Genomic DNA, 14,002 nt, shown 5'->3' on the forward strand with positions numbered 1-14,002 from the left:
TCCACCCACTCACTCAGCTACTGCAGGAAGAAAGGGCAGAGGTGCAGTGCTGTGTTCCACTGAGCCCCTGGGGGCAGTGTTGTACAGGCTTTATTTGAGCATGTAGTACTTTACTGTAACTAGTCCTCTTGCAGTTGTTATGAACTTGACCTTTTTAGTTGGATTCTTCTTCACTGTTTCCTAACACTGTTTCCTGTTCCTCATGATTTATAGATGAGATGGATAAACAAGTTGTTTCCTATTGATGCTTGAAGCAGGAACCTGCCCGGGGCTTCGACTGATAAATAATATGATGATATGATGAATAAATATTGGACAAAGGCTTTTCCGGTCATTATATATGCAACACAACAAATAGAAAAGTGTGCCAAGAGCTGCGTCAGTGTTAGACAAGACCATCAGCTAAATGGGCCACAAGCATGCCTCAAATGCTTACTTAAGGAATGCTTTATTGAGCGCAACGCCTCTGTTTGGGGCCGTAAGGAAATTCACAGCCATTAAATTAAACATTGTCCCGTAGCCTATTACAGAAGCTAGGGGAGGAAAGGCGCTCTTTTCAGCCAATCCCTCAGCACCTCTGAAAAATAGATGCTGGATAATTGACAGCAGGTCAGTGAGCCCGGGAAAGTGAGGGTGAGAGGAAGCGAAACAGAAACACAGGCACATTTCCCAGACTTAAGATCTGTGTGTATGCTCGTTCTAATTGAAGGTCAATTTGTCTTCCCAGTGAAACAACAGGTTGATTTACTCACACAACCTAAATGCCGTTGTTGCGAAAAGGTAGCGGATCTAACTGTAAGAGGCCGAGGAAGGGCAAGACAAAAGCAGAGTGAATACGTTAACTGGAGACGACCCGGGGTGAAGGAGCCACGGCTTAGAGGCAGTAAAATCCTCACACTAACCGATTGCTATGGATTTTCCCAGGCTGTAAAAGAGGATCTGCTCCAGATTTTGTTAAACTGATCCAAACGAGTCGATGTCTAGGCCAACATGTTTGTCGGATGCAGTCGTAATATGTATGTGTGTGTGAGTTAGTGACCGCGTGGGTTAGCAAGTGTGTGTGTACGTGCCAGTTTGAGTGTGCACAGAGGCAGGCAATAGCAGCCACAGCTACTTGACGTTCAAAGAGAAGAGATCAAAGGACAGCGCCTCACTTCGGTCTCCTTCCTCAGGATTAAAACGGTCATCAATAATAATGGACTGGAGCAGCGCAGTGGGCAAACTGGAGAGGAGCATGAGCGGAAGCTGATAGGTCTCTCACCTGTCTGTGTGTGTGTGTGTGTGTGTGTGTGTGTGTGTGTGTGTGTGTGTGTGTGTGTGTGCATGTGTGTGTGTGAGACATCTTGGTGCTTTTCCACAGGGACAAGTGGGAGCAGGGGGAGAGAGTGGGAGAGACCATAAGCGCTGGCTGTTTCTCTGAAACTGCAGCCTGAACCATCCTTCTGAAACATCATGCAATATTCACCACTACACCGTCTTCACTTCTCACTTTGGGCCCCCAGGAGGTTCCCTGTGAAATGTATGAATGCATGCATGTGTGTGTGTATATGTGTTTGTCCTGCATCATGATGCAACAGCAGAAAAAAGACATCCTATATGCCATGTGTTTAGCGACAGTTCAAGCACTGTTTATATTCTTTCCTTTGGATGAACAGGGACTTTCATATTGCATAATGAGATGTTTATTCCATATGCAAATTGTGTCATAAACAAGGCCTTACTTATGCAAAAGAAGAGCCGGACCGTATTAATTAGCCTAAATTCATAGTTTGCATTAATCTATGTTCACATAGCAAGAATTAGGTATGCATTAGCTGCCTGTTCACCCTCATTTACATCGACTGCGCTGCTTCTGACCTCTTAACATTACAAAATGCAAAAAAAACTTCACATTACAGACAGATATCAAATAATAAACTTAATCTTTGCATCTCCCCACCCCATAAAAAAATCCCATTTTCAAGAAGCGTTGATTAGTATTAAGCGGTGTTAATAAAGATCACATGTGATCCCTGTATTTTACACACACTGCGTGAACAGTATGTAAAAGTCAGAAAATGGAAAGTACGTTAACTCCCACACGAGATGAACGTCGTCTCGTGACCAGTAGTGCACGTATTAAGAGAGGGAGACGGGCGAAATGTAGGCTGAGATTTTTTTCCTTCTCTCCTTCCAATCTCCCTCCATTCCTCTCCTCGTCAATCGCAGCTTTTCCCCCACGAGGAGAAAAAGGAGAGGTAGCTAATTAATTACAGTGACTGACGACTCAGTGGTGAAGATCTAAGGAGGTGATAAATTGTGCAGTCGCACAACTATGACAGTAATCTGAGGCAATCCCCTACCTTCACTACCAACTGCTCTCTACATTGCCTCCCAATATATCACACAAACCCACTCTCCCTGTCACGTTTGTTTGAGCCTCAGATGCAGCCGATTCCGAGACACAATAAGGTCGGCAGGGGAAAAAAAAAAAGGGAAGGGTCACAAGAAATCGACAGCCAATCACAGAGATCCATGCAAGCCAGAGAGAGGTTTGCTCTCAACTGGAAGCAGCAGCATTAGGTTGGATTATAAATGACCACACAGCACTAATATCTCTGTGCTGCTCTGTACTTCCACAATGGCCGTTCATCATTTGACAAACTCAGGTGTCAAAAATGGATGTTCATCAAATTGCCAACAGCTGTGAGGCTGCTCTTGCAAATGCGTGCGCTACATAACACACCTCTGCTCAGTCGCTCGTTACCTGAGAATGATTTAAAGGCGTTATCCTTACACTATCAGCAAATTATTACAGATCAAGATAATTCCATCTGCAAAGCGTGTGAGACACTTAACAGCTGGAAGTAAGAGAAAGAGAGGCTTCCTGTATCATGTGTAACAGCAGTATGCAGCGCCACAGAGCAGCTGTCTGGCTTGAAAACCAGAGTTTAGTCTCAACAACACCTCACCTGATAGATGGTCTTCATTATCTCCTGCTTCCTCAGGGGAAGGAGCTCCGAATGTCTCTTTCTTGATCTTATCAGTCTCCTTTTTTAGATCAATAACTACCACCACACAATATAATAATCAACCGAATCCTCTATTGATTCCCTTTAATCGTGTTGTTATCTTGAATTGTCAATAGATGTGAAATGATAAAAATACGGGATGCAACTTCATACTTTGAATATTTCATTAACTAGAGAAATAAATGATTGTCCTGGAATAGGCCAATTGCAGAAAGTCTTAAACAACAATTTCTTTCAAGCCCTTTGAATTGATTGAACTAGTTTTGCGATTCTTCCAATTTGCAGTGAAGGCGTTTGATTATCTGACTGTAACTTTGTCGGCTAGGTTTGGGGAAATGCTGTCTTGTAATTGGCGTAATTAAAAAGGAATGGAGAAGAAAGCCAGTGTGCGTCAGGCGACGGTGACTCAACATGCACGATGTAAGGGAATGACGTTTGGATTTGCAGTGGGAAACATAGAAGCACCCAGTGCTGGGTGCCAGCACCACTCAGCATCAATACTGCATGTAGTAATGCTGGAAAGCCAAGCGCTCCAGACCATGAGGCACACAAGAGGGCTAAAATAAGATCCAGCAGCCAGTGAGCTTTACAGCTCCAATAAGCTCTTATGTGGGGAAAAAACTGTTCTGCATGCATCATATTGTATCTGAGAAGAAAACTGGGTCAGATGGATAATAATGCAGAGGGTTTGGGTCTGCGTTTGCCGAGTGAAACAACTCCCCGGTCAGCTAACCAAGGTAAGTCTTTCCTTTATGAGAAATTCTCAGTTAAAACCTTTTTTTAACAGAAGAGAATAAGAAATGAAAGAACTTGATTTGATGGCCCTTGATCCAAAGTACAATCTTAATACAAGGATAAATCTCTCTTTGCGCTAACTGCAGCAATAAATCATTTACTTTTTGTTGCCGTTGACACTAAACACATGCCCATGCTGCACACACAGCACATCTATAATACATTACTTTCTATGCACACGTATCAATATGTAATGCTCTATGGATTATGCATGTTCACACATGTTCATGAGTACATGAGTCTGTGTGTGTTGGGTGCATGTTCCCACCGACCTGTGCTGCTCTGGATGGTTCTGACGGTGGTGGTGGTGGTGCGCGGGGGTGAGTTGGTCCTCCTGATGCCCACCGTGACGCCTCCCTCCTCCTCTTCCTGCGAGCAGCCTTTCTCTATGGCACGCACGTAGCTGTGGCTCCGCATGCGGAAGCAGTTGGGCATGGGCAGGTCCAGGGCATCCACCGCCTGCGACTCCATTTCACTGAACACTGACTCACACACAGCCTCGATCTGCCCGTTCACCTCCACCTCACTCACCTGTGAGAGAGGGCACACGCGCAGACATACAGCACGTGCACGCAAACACACGTACATGAGCGCACATGTCCGAGCACAGGGGAAAGTAAAAGTGAAAGATAAAGATGCAGTGGCGCACATCATCATAGTGCAACACAAAGGAGGAACAATATATCACAAAAGCAAAAAGCAGGGAATCATCTCTCTGCTGCAAGATTCAATGTACAGAGCTATTTACTGATTAAAACTTCAGCAGGCAGAAGTTTTATGTAGAAACACACTTAAATCACAAATTTGGTGCTCCAATAGAAGACAGTGTTCCAGTATTGGCATAATTTGAGGCGGGCTGATTCACCGTATTTGCCAAAAATAAATTCTGTTGTTTTAATATTGATACCTCTCTTCTCACAGACAAATAATAAATGTATTTTGACTTTAAACAAGAGCCTGAGAAACCTCTGACTCAAATCCAATCAGAGAAAGCAATCAGAATGGAAGAGTATGTTAGTTCAAATTGGTGAAACATTTACCTCCACACTGCCTTGTGAAGCTTTAAACCATGTATAGGAATTTACATATACTTAAAAAAAAATTGAACATATTCTAGAAAAATAAAAGGACGCTCAAGGAGTGCAGAGGGGGAGCAATCACTGTAGGATGCAACTTCAAAGGGTCACTCAACAGAGTGAAATACTAGTGCTGTCATTACAGGTGAGCATTAGGAAGTGTCAAAGCTTGGACTGCTGGGAGTTGAGATGTGACTCGACGAACTCTAACTACGCCTGCATCATCAGCTAGTGCACACACAACCCTGAAACTCTTGCTACAGACTTGTGAGATGGGTGTGTTTTACAGGTTGGGTTGTGTAAGGGAACATTAGGCACCATTCCATTCCTTGAAGTTGCCCTCGTTCAGCTGGTCCAGAAACATAGAGCAGAATATAGGAATGGGATGTGGCTCGGGACTACGGTGTTTGGTTGGGGCATTTGTCAGTGAAGAGAGTGTACAGTCAGACAAGTGTGAGTGTGTACTGTAGAGCTTGGAGTCAGAAAGGTTTGTGGACCTCGATTCAATCCCCTGATGTTAAGCCTCTGTTTTGTGCGTTAGTTCACACTCTATGTGCATTCATGTCAAATATGAGAGTAAGTGAGTGAGATAGAGAGCCTACCAGCACCTCTTTTATTCAGTGGCATTTTTTGTAGATGCCAGGTCCAGTGTGTCACTCTCCTCTGGGCCTGCTCCATGCTAGGACTTGAAGGGACGTCTCAAGGGTCCATCATTCAGCCGGAGAGGCAAAGTGTTGCCCCTGGGCTTTGGACGGGAGTACATATCCCCATTACCCCAGGCAAAAAGGTGAGCTACGCTCCCCTGTCACTTCCATAAAGTGAAGCCGTGCTCAAAATCCAAAATGACTAACATCATATTTTGCAGCAGCCAGGACAATAACAGACCTCCAATGTTGAGTGTTTCCTCGCCAATTCTTCAATGTTTTTCAATAACTATCAAATCAAGGCAAATGTCCATCATCATTTGGAACCAATCCCAACTTCAATTATTCATAAAATTGGTATGGCTGCATGTTAATTCTTGTTTTTCATCCCTTACATAGCAGATGCCAAATTGAAGAGAACATTTTTAGCCTGTCATTTTGCATCACAAAGTATGCTGAGGCAGAAGGAGCATATTAGGGTGAAAGAGAGGATGGGGGGGGCTTTTGCCTGCCCTCCTGTTTAATTAGCCAATCTGAATACGCCTGTAATCATCTGAGCTCCAGAAAACAGCACGCAGACGTATACACTAATTGGGATATGGGGGGGTTTTCGTACTGTTCATGTTTTGCCGGGTGGTGACCTGATTGTTAATTCAGGCCTTTAGGACAAGCTACGGATGGGATTTCCTCCCCCCTGCACGACCTTGTTGGACATAGCAGTAGAGGTACAGGGGGTTTAGGGCTGACTTCAGAGAGGCACAGGCCCCTGGGTGCCACTAACCTGGCTGATGGTGCTCATGGCTCTCATGTAGCTCTCGTTTCGTGAGCGGAATTTAGGCGAGGCCAGCAGCCCTGCCGGGTCCAAGCTGTCCAGACTCCTATTGATGGAAACCTCACTCACCGCCCGCAGGTAGCTGTGACTCCGGATCTGTAGCTTGGGCGAGTGCTCTGTGGAAATCCTGCCACAAAACAAGGAAGGAGAGGAAAGAGAAGGGACAAGAAAATAATGAAAAAGTCAAAGCAGAGAAAAAAAAGGGAGCTTGGTAAAAAGCAAAAGATACAGATCAATTCACAATTGCTTCAGGAGACACTCTCATCTAATCAACAAGCGCAGTAGCATTGAGAAACACTAGCAGTAGTTTAGGTCTGTCCTTGAAGCTCCTTGTAAGCACATTCTAAAGCACTTAGCAGTGAGAACACTCACATGCATATGTCAGAAGGGAGAGGAACTGTGTCTGTGTGTGTGTGTGTGTGTCTGAAGTATGCTTAATCTAATGACCTTCACATTAAAACAGATTTATCATAGACACATAATCAACAGAAAATACGCACAAACACAGCTTCAAGGAAGATGAATAGGTGTCTCATTAGCTCTCACCTGCCTCCAATCTGATCGCTCAGCATGCATCACGCCCATGTGCATGTGTGTGTGTACATGATTACAAGTGTGTGTGTGTGTGTGCGTGTGTAGGTTGGGCGGCAGTTGGATGCCAGCTAAACAATTCATTAATCAGGGGAAATGAAACCTAAAAAGCTGACTCGCTTTCCTCTTGATGAACAGCGTGGCCTAGTAAACCAACTTCCAGAAAACAAAGTGCAACGTCTAATCTCACATCAACTCTGAGGAGTTAGATCCAATATCCCCTTTATTTCACACTTTGTCCCTTATGTTAACTTGTGTGTATATAAAGAGGACACACACACACACACACACACACACACACACACACACACACACACACACACACACACACACACACACAGATACTGTACACATATACACACACAACTCTTATGACTCTGTGCCTCCAGGTCAGTCCTGCTTTAATTATGTATTTCCTCCTTAAAATAGAGTGTGGTTACCGCAGCAAAGCAAACCAGATTACTCATTCTTGGATGGAAGAATGGAGGGGAGATGACAGCGGAGAGAGCCAGAGTAATAAAAGGACAGATGAGCTATTGAGATGGGAATAAAAAAAGATGATTTTGGAAAAGCAGTTACTAATATTAAAATATATCTCCATGTACAAACCATCCTCCAGGCTTTTAAATATTGAGCAGAATCTACTGAAAGCTACTGTATCAAAGCTTTGGTTACTCAGGCTTACCGGTTCATTTAATCAATACAGTTCATTCTTTTTTAAAACGAAGAAATAAAATAAATCAAATTGCACATCCTCAGAGATTGGTATGAATCTTCCATATCAGCTGCCTGTAGTCTGTGACTGTGCATGGAAGGAAGAATCTACCGTACACCATTATCTCTATCCACATCTTCTCTTGATTTCCCTGCGGGGCTGATTATCGGAAGAACCAATGACGTCTTTTGTGGCAACTTGAATGGCAGACCAAGCCTGTAATCAGTACCACCGAGGGGGGGGGGGGGTTCAATCTGTCCCTGGGTGTCCCTCTATCGAACAAGTGGCATTAATGAACACATGTTCCTCTCTCCCAGTCAAGGATCAGGGCCGGCTAAAGCCGTCTGTTGATTTTCACTGCATTACTGAGCGTTCACATACTCCTGGATTTTTTTTTTTGGTCTTTTTTCCTCGTTTGATCTTCTCCACTTCTTCCTCAGAGAAGTTTTCTCTGTCCAATTTCTCCATCCACCATTTCTTTTTACGTTCCCCCCCCCCCCCTCCTAGTTACTGCCTGAATAATAGTCTACAGAGTGATGACTGTGGTTGGAGGGACGGGAGGACAGAAAGACGGAGATGTGATTACTGCAACCCATTATTCAGGATGTCTGTTCTCGCCGAGATATAAAAAAATAAAGATGATAAAAATCTAGGCCAGGAATAAATGAATTTGCGGCAAAAAGAAAGACGACTGTTAGTGACTGAGGGAGACAAACAAGGATGTCATTTTCTCCTGAGCTTGTTTGTCTGCCAGGAATAATCCCAGGCGTTTAAATGCATGCTTTATCTGTGCGCTGTGTGTTTTAATAAAGGATGAGGTTAACATTGGGTGAGATTAAACAAATCCCACAACTTCTCTGGAGCAGTTCTTCACTAATCAAGGACACAGCGGTCAGAGAAAGGTTTTTGAAACATATGGAACAACAAAGCTGATTATTGAATCATTGCGGAGTGTAACGCAGACGTGTGCCAGCTCCCAAAAGCACAGTGTGAAAAACAAGAAGTCAGCTGCTCCTCATTCTCTATCTCCAATGTGCAGCACTGCAGCTTGGTTTGTTCCACTGGGTTCCATCAGATGATGATGGCATTCCCCGGGCCAAATTCAAGTCGTTAGCGGGCCCCAAGCAGCGCCACTTGCACTTACATAAGGTTGTGTGCATGTGCTTGTGTTTGTGCAACCAGTAACAATGACAGAGCACCCACTGGTCTTCTTCTCATCTCTGTATATTACACAGCTAATCAGTCACAGCCCACTGCTGCAACATAGCGCTTGTGTTCCCAATACTTTGAGTGTTTCAAGTTGTCATGGCTAGTCATGTCCAGTAATGAAAACAGTAAAAGGATATATGTCAAGTGTGATACATTAAAGGACATTTTTTCTCACTTTTGAAGGTAAAACCGAAAGTGAGCACAGCTATAATGTCGACAATAATCCCTCATTGCATAAAAGAATGCATACATGCATGATTACTGCAAGTCAAACCAGGAAGTTGCTCTGTAAAACGGGATTGAACGGGACCAATATTTACAATTCATTTATTATGCATTACATTTGTTCTTCTCCCAATTTGTAATTCTGAAATTTGAACAGTCTATTCCTTCAAAAAGAGATATGAAGTCAAACAAACTAACCACTGAGTGCCTTGTGTTAGCTCAAGATAGCTTATGTGGACAATGTTGTGAGCTTGATGTGTTTCAAGCCTTTGCTAAATCAGAAATATTTTTGATGGACTGTAAGATTGCTGGAAAACTTATGAGCTCACGGTGTCAAAAACAGAATGCCTTATGTAACAAGAAAGAACTCTATTAAAATCTTTGAATGATGAAGCTCGGCTTTTAACCTCGGATCTTTCAAAAAGAAAGATAAAATACCGCTTGCATGTTCCCCACACACAATGCATTTTTGAAGAGGGCGACTACATCAATAGACATCTTGTATTTTCAATTAAGGCTCAGTCTGTTCAATGTGTTTGTGTCATTGTAGCGATACAGAGGCCAGCTATGTGTCAGAGTTGTAAACACAGAATAGGTATTTAAGCTGCGAAAGTCAGGGACACACACATAAGACTGCTGCCAGGCTGTAACCGACAGACTTCATCTCCTTCGGTTTGTCGACTTTTCTCTTTCCCTTTAACTCCCTGTACCGCTCCCATCTGTTTCACTGAAACCACACAGTATGAACGCAGTGAACTCTTGAACATAATGTTCAGACGCATGCACTGTAGACACACTCAAACATAATATACAGGCGGGCATACAGCTACATCAAACATGAACACATATAAATACTGGAACGATTAGTCAATTAAGGGATCAGGTAGATGACGTAAAATTCATCAACAATTGATTAATCATTTTTAATTTTTCAAGCAAAAATGGCAAATGATTCCGGTTTTATATAATTGTAAATTTTATATTTTTGGTCCATTGGTGGGAAAAAAAAAACAACAAGAAAATTGAAGACATCCCTTTGAGCACTGGGAAATTGTGTTTTTTTCCACTTTCTGAGACTTCTGATTAATCCAAAAATATTTAACTTTAATTGATGATGAGAATAACAGTTTTAACCCTGACACACACACACACACACACACACACACACACACACACACACACACACACACTTACTTGAGTGTGGTCATCTCTGTGAGGGATGGCTGTGTGGCCTTCAGGTAGCTGGCTCGTCGTGCCTGGACCTTGGGCGAGGGTTTGGGGCTGCAGTCCGAATCACCGCTGTCTTCTTCTGCCATGGCCTTGATGTAGCTGCCACTGCGCATCCGCCGGCATGGGATCTCGTCGTCCTTCCCCAGCGGAGAGAAACTGCTCCAGTCATCCTGAGGCACCTGTAGATATGCGGTGAGATAATGTAAAGAAGGAGCGAACACAGGTCTCCTTCCAGACATGAGAGCTTACACATGAATAAAAGGCGAGGCTGCAACATGTTCTACCCTGGCCTGATACAAGTACCTGTATCACACAGAACACGTCATGCTTTAAAAGATTCAATAGCAACTGTATCAATGCAGGGTCCGGCTTGATCATACCATAAGCCTGTGAGTGCCAGAGCCCTTCTTTTGTCTGTCCTGTGATGAATGCAGCATATCAAAAGCAGAGAAATTAATTGTTTTGACAAAACGTTGCAGCACCCTGGCCTCGGTTTGCTCTCCTGACTTTTCACACACTAATGAAGGTAAAAATAAAAGGAGGCAAAGCTATCTCCTATCTCTAATATAAAAGAGAGAGAGTCAAAGACGGCAGGCATGGAGAGAGAGAGGGAAAACAAAGGGGGTTTTGTTCAGCAGAACCACTGCAGTCCCAATGTGAGTGGCTGTTAGGGCACCAGCTCTGAAGTGAAAGGAATGAGATACAGAGCGAGAATCATTCAACAGACTGGTGCGTAACTAGGAAACCGAGCTGACTTTGATGTCAGGGGCAACTACAGACTGTGGTAACACCTTGGGAAAGACTGGGATTGTAATGACGTCAAAAGGATTTACTGTTTTTGAGAAAAAGTAAAAAATAAATAAGTTGAGTCATGCTTTTAAATGGCATTACCCTCACAGTATAGTGCATCATTTCTTAAATGTTCTGTGAATGTTGCACTAGTGCATAAAGAGGTTTAGCACACATGTAAGTGTGTGCATGTGAGAATGAACATCAAATAAGGATTACAGGATTCTACCCCAGAAGGTGAAGCAAATGGCACATCTTGTTTTCAGGATTCAAAAACGGTCTGCAGACTAACTTGTCCTGGCTGCTCTCCTTAAAAGCCTGTTTTTTTCTCTCTTCCGTCTCTCTTTCAAGAAAAAGAAAAAAGCGATGGCTCTTTTTAGGCTGGGAGAAACGTTGCCGTACTGCAGTGACAACATCCTTCCTTGATCTGCTCGCTCGGTTTTCGAGGCTGTTAAAATGCAAGGCCACACAGAACTTTCTCTCAGTCTTTTATGCTCCCTCATTCTCGCTTTCTGATTCTTCCATTCCCCATTCACGCCCTCTTCTGTTGCAAACACACACACACACACACACACCTCTATCCTCCCTGCCTTGTTTCTCCTCTGGCTTATATTTGAAACACATCCTGAGTTGAGGAATGTATGCAATTTTAAACACCTTGATCTTTTCCAAAAAAAGAAAAAAAGAAGCAGGATCGCATGGGTCACTTCCATTTCTTTGTCTCCTCACCTCTGGCTCTTTCCAATCTTATAGTAGCACCCTACTCTCGCTCAGTGAATACGATATACTCACTCTCTCACACACAACACTGCTGTGACGACCACCAGTACGGTCTGCATAAATGTTGTTCCATGTTACAATTTGCCATTTATGACCTGAACACAGATTAGATTGGTGTTTCTGGTCTGCTTTCCTGTGCTTGTATACTGTGAAAAATAAATGCTGGTTCAGGGTGCTGGTACATGAACCTGGCCTGTTAAGACAATTGGTTTGACATCCTGTGCAGTACAGAAGTAATGGCACCACATTACTTCACGTATGAATATTTCCATGCACATGGAGACAAACACAGAGGAGCTGATGACGTGCGATGATTTTGCGAAATGTTTTCTGATGACCCATAATTATTGGAGTCACAGGGAATGAAAGGATGGGGCCACTGCTTCCCCAGTAGTCCCCTCTAAAGGCACCCATACAAACAAACAGAGATACATGCAGAAACACAGGAGCAGCTGGCACCGCAGGATGCATGAAGCATGAAGCATGACATGCGAGAGGTGGGGCTGTTGTAACTATCCTACCTGGAGGAAGTGGCAGGTGCGTCCCTGCTCGGCTTTCACTAGAGCTTTATCTAGGTTGACTGAGGCCTTCTGGTAGACCTCTCTCGCTCTGCTCACCGTCAGAGTAGAAGACCATGAGCTCTTCTTCAGCTGCACTTGTCCATCCAGGGCTCCCACCAGTGGCATACCTCCGCTGCTGCCCCCAGAGCACGTCGAGCACTTCACGTCGTTGTTGCTGCGTGACGTCTTGAGAGAGTGGGCGCTGATGGTGTTGTAGGACTCCATGAAGTACTGCGACTGAGATTTATCCGGGTGGCGCCCCATGGTCATGACCCCCGTAGGCAGGCCTCCACTGCTTCCCCCGTGGTGATGGTGGTAGAGGCACATCTCTCGGTCGAGCGTGTCGTCTGAGCTCCAGTAGCCCGAGATGGCAGTGCGCATCTTGGGCTCCGATTTGGAACGGTCTTTGCTCTTACTGCGCTTACTGTGCTTCAGGGTGCCAGAAGAAGAGGGTGGGTCATCAGGACTGGATTTGCTGCCGTTCATCCTCCCACTCCCTCCACCACCGGCCCCTGAGGGCCCCTCCAGGGAGTGGGACTTGGTGAAAAGCTTCTGGACAGAGTGCACAAGGTGGCGTATTCGACCGGGGCTGTCACTTCGTTGGTGTTCCACTGCAGTGCGCTTGTATTGCAGTGTGTGGTAGCCTTCACGCCGCACCGGTGCCTGACGCTCAAACTGCTCTAGGAGGTTAGAAGGGATGCGGTTGTTGTTTCCACCACTTCCTCCGCTTCCCTTACTGCTCCCTGTTGGCCCTGTATAAGGCACCACAGCGCCACACTCCTCCTTCAGCTCATGGTGAGAGCTGTAATGTCTGCGAGGGAAGGTGCAGCTGGCCAGGTCAGGGTACGCACTGCACTCAGACTGGAAGGAGTTGCGCTGGGTGTAGCAGGGGTGGTCAATAGGATGAGCCTCCCCAGGGTTGAGGAAGTAGGACCGACGGTCCGAGTGCCCCAGGGTCATGGAGTCGTAAGAGGGGTCGCAGGTCACTGTGTGGTGGTGACTACGGCTGCTGGACAGGCCTTTCATCGTCATCGTGGCCGAGTCGACATGCACATCCAGCTGCTGCCGTGGGAAGTCTGCACAGGCCCCAAAACCAGCTCTAAAAAGAGAGAAACACACAGCCGTGAGGAAACAAACAAACAAGAAGAGACAGAGAGAAAACAGAATTATAAATATCTCATATTTGCATACACTCAAAGCACAGCGTCTTCTTCTGATTTAATTTGAAGATGCTTTTTGGCACTCCTTCACAGATGATAAAACTTGATGATGTTGACGAGACTTGGACCTATTCTTTTATTTTTGTCCTTCCAAAACTTCAAAAAAGAGAAACTCTAAATATAGCAGCCTCTTGGCATGTGGTCCCGGAACCATCCAAATCTGTCTTAAAGCTTCCTCTACCACCTCTCTGTTCTCTCTGGAAGATTTCAATGAGAAAGTGACAGGAGATCGAGAAAAAAGAGAGGAAGGGAAAAACAAGGGAAGAAGGGGTATCAAGAAGAGTTCAAATCTATTTCTAGCTCAAGTGTATGCTATTTTGTTTGA

At 44.6% G+C, this 14,002-nt stretch overlaps 1 protein-coding gene across 6 annotated transcripts in view; it reads right to left on the bottom strand.

The window, feature by feature from the left end:
• Window positions 1–14,002, bottom strand: part of dlgap1b (discs, large (Drosophila) homolog-associated protein 1b) — an 81,111-nt gene that overhangs the window by 25,973 nt on the left and 41,136 nt on the right. For 4 of the 6 annotated variants that reach the window (XM_068709908.1, XM_068709910.1, XM_068709909.1 and 1 more), the window contains 4 exons: window positions 12,419–13,556; window positions 10,293–10,507; window positions 6,308–6,485; window positions 4,079–4,337 (listed from right to left, as the gene is read on the bottom strand). In XM_068709908.1, coding sequence (XP_068566009.1) covers window positions 4,079–4,337; window positions 6,308–6,485; window positions 10,293–10,507; window positions 12,419–13,489 — 1,723 coding nt within the window. In that variant the 5' untranslated portion in view covers window positions 13,490–13,556. The remainder of the gene's footprint in view (window positions 1–4,078; window positions 4,338–6,307; window positions 6,486–10,292; window positions 10,508–12,418; window positions 13,557–14,002) is intronic. The other 2 variants (XM_068709911.1, XM_068709912.1) reach the window with 2 other exon arrangements.

Source organism: Cebidichthys violaceus, unplaced genomic scaffold (assembly GCF_023349555.1).
Source record: "Cebidichthys violaceus isolate CVI_PGR_0920_01 unplaced genomic scaffold, fCebVio1.0.p SCAF_15, whole genome shotgun sequence".
Classification (NCBI taxonomy): Eukaryota; Metazoa; Chordata; class Actinopteri; order Perciformes; family Stichaeidae; genus Cebidichthys; species Cebidichthys violaceus.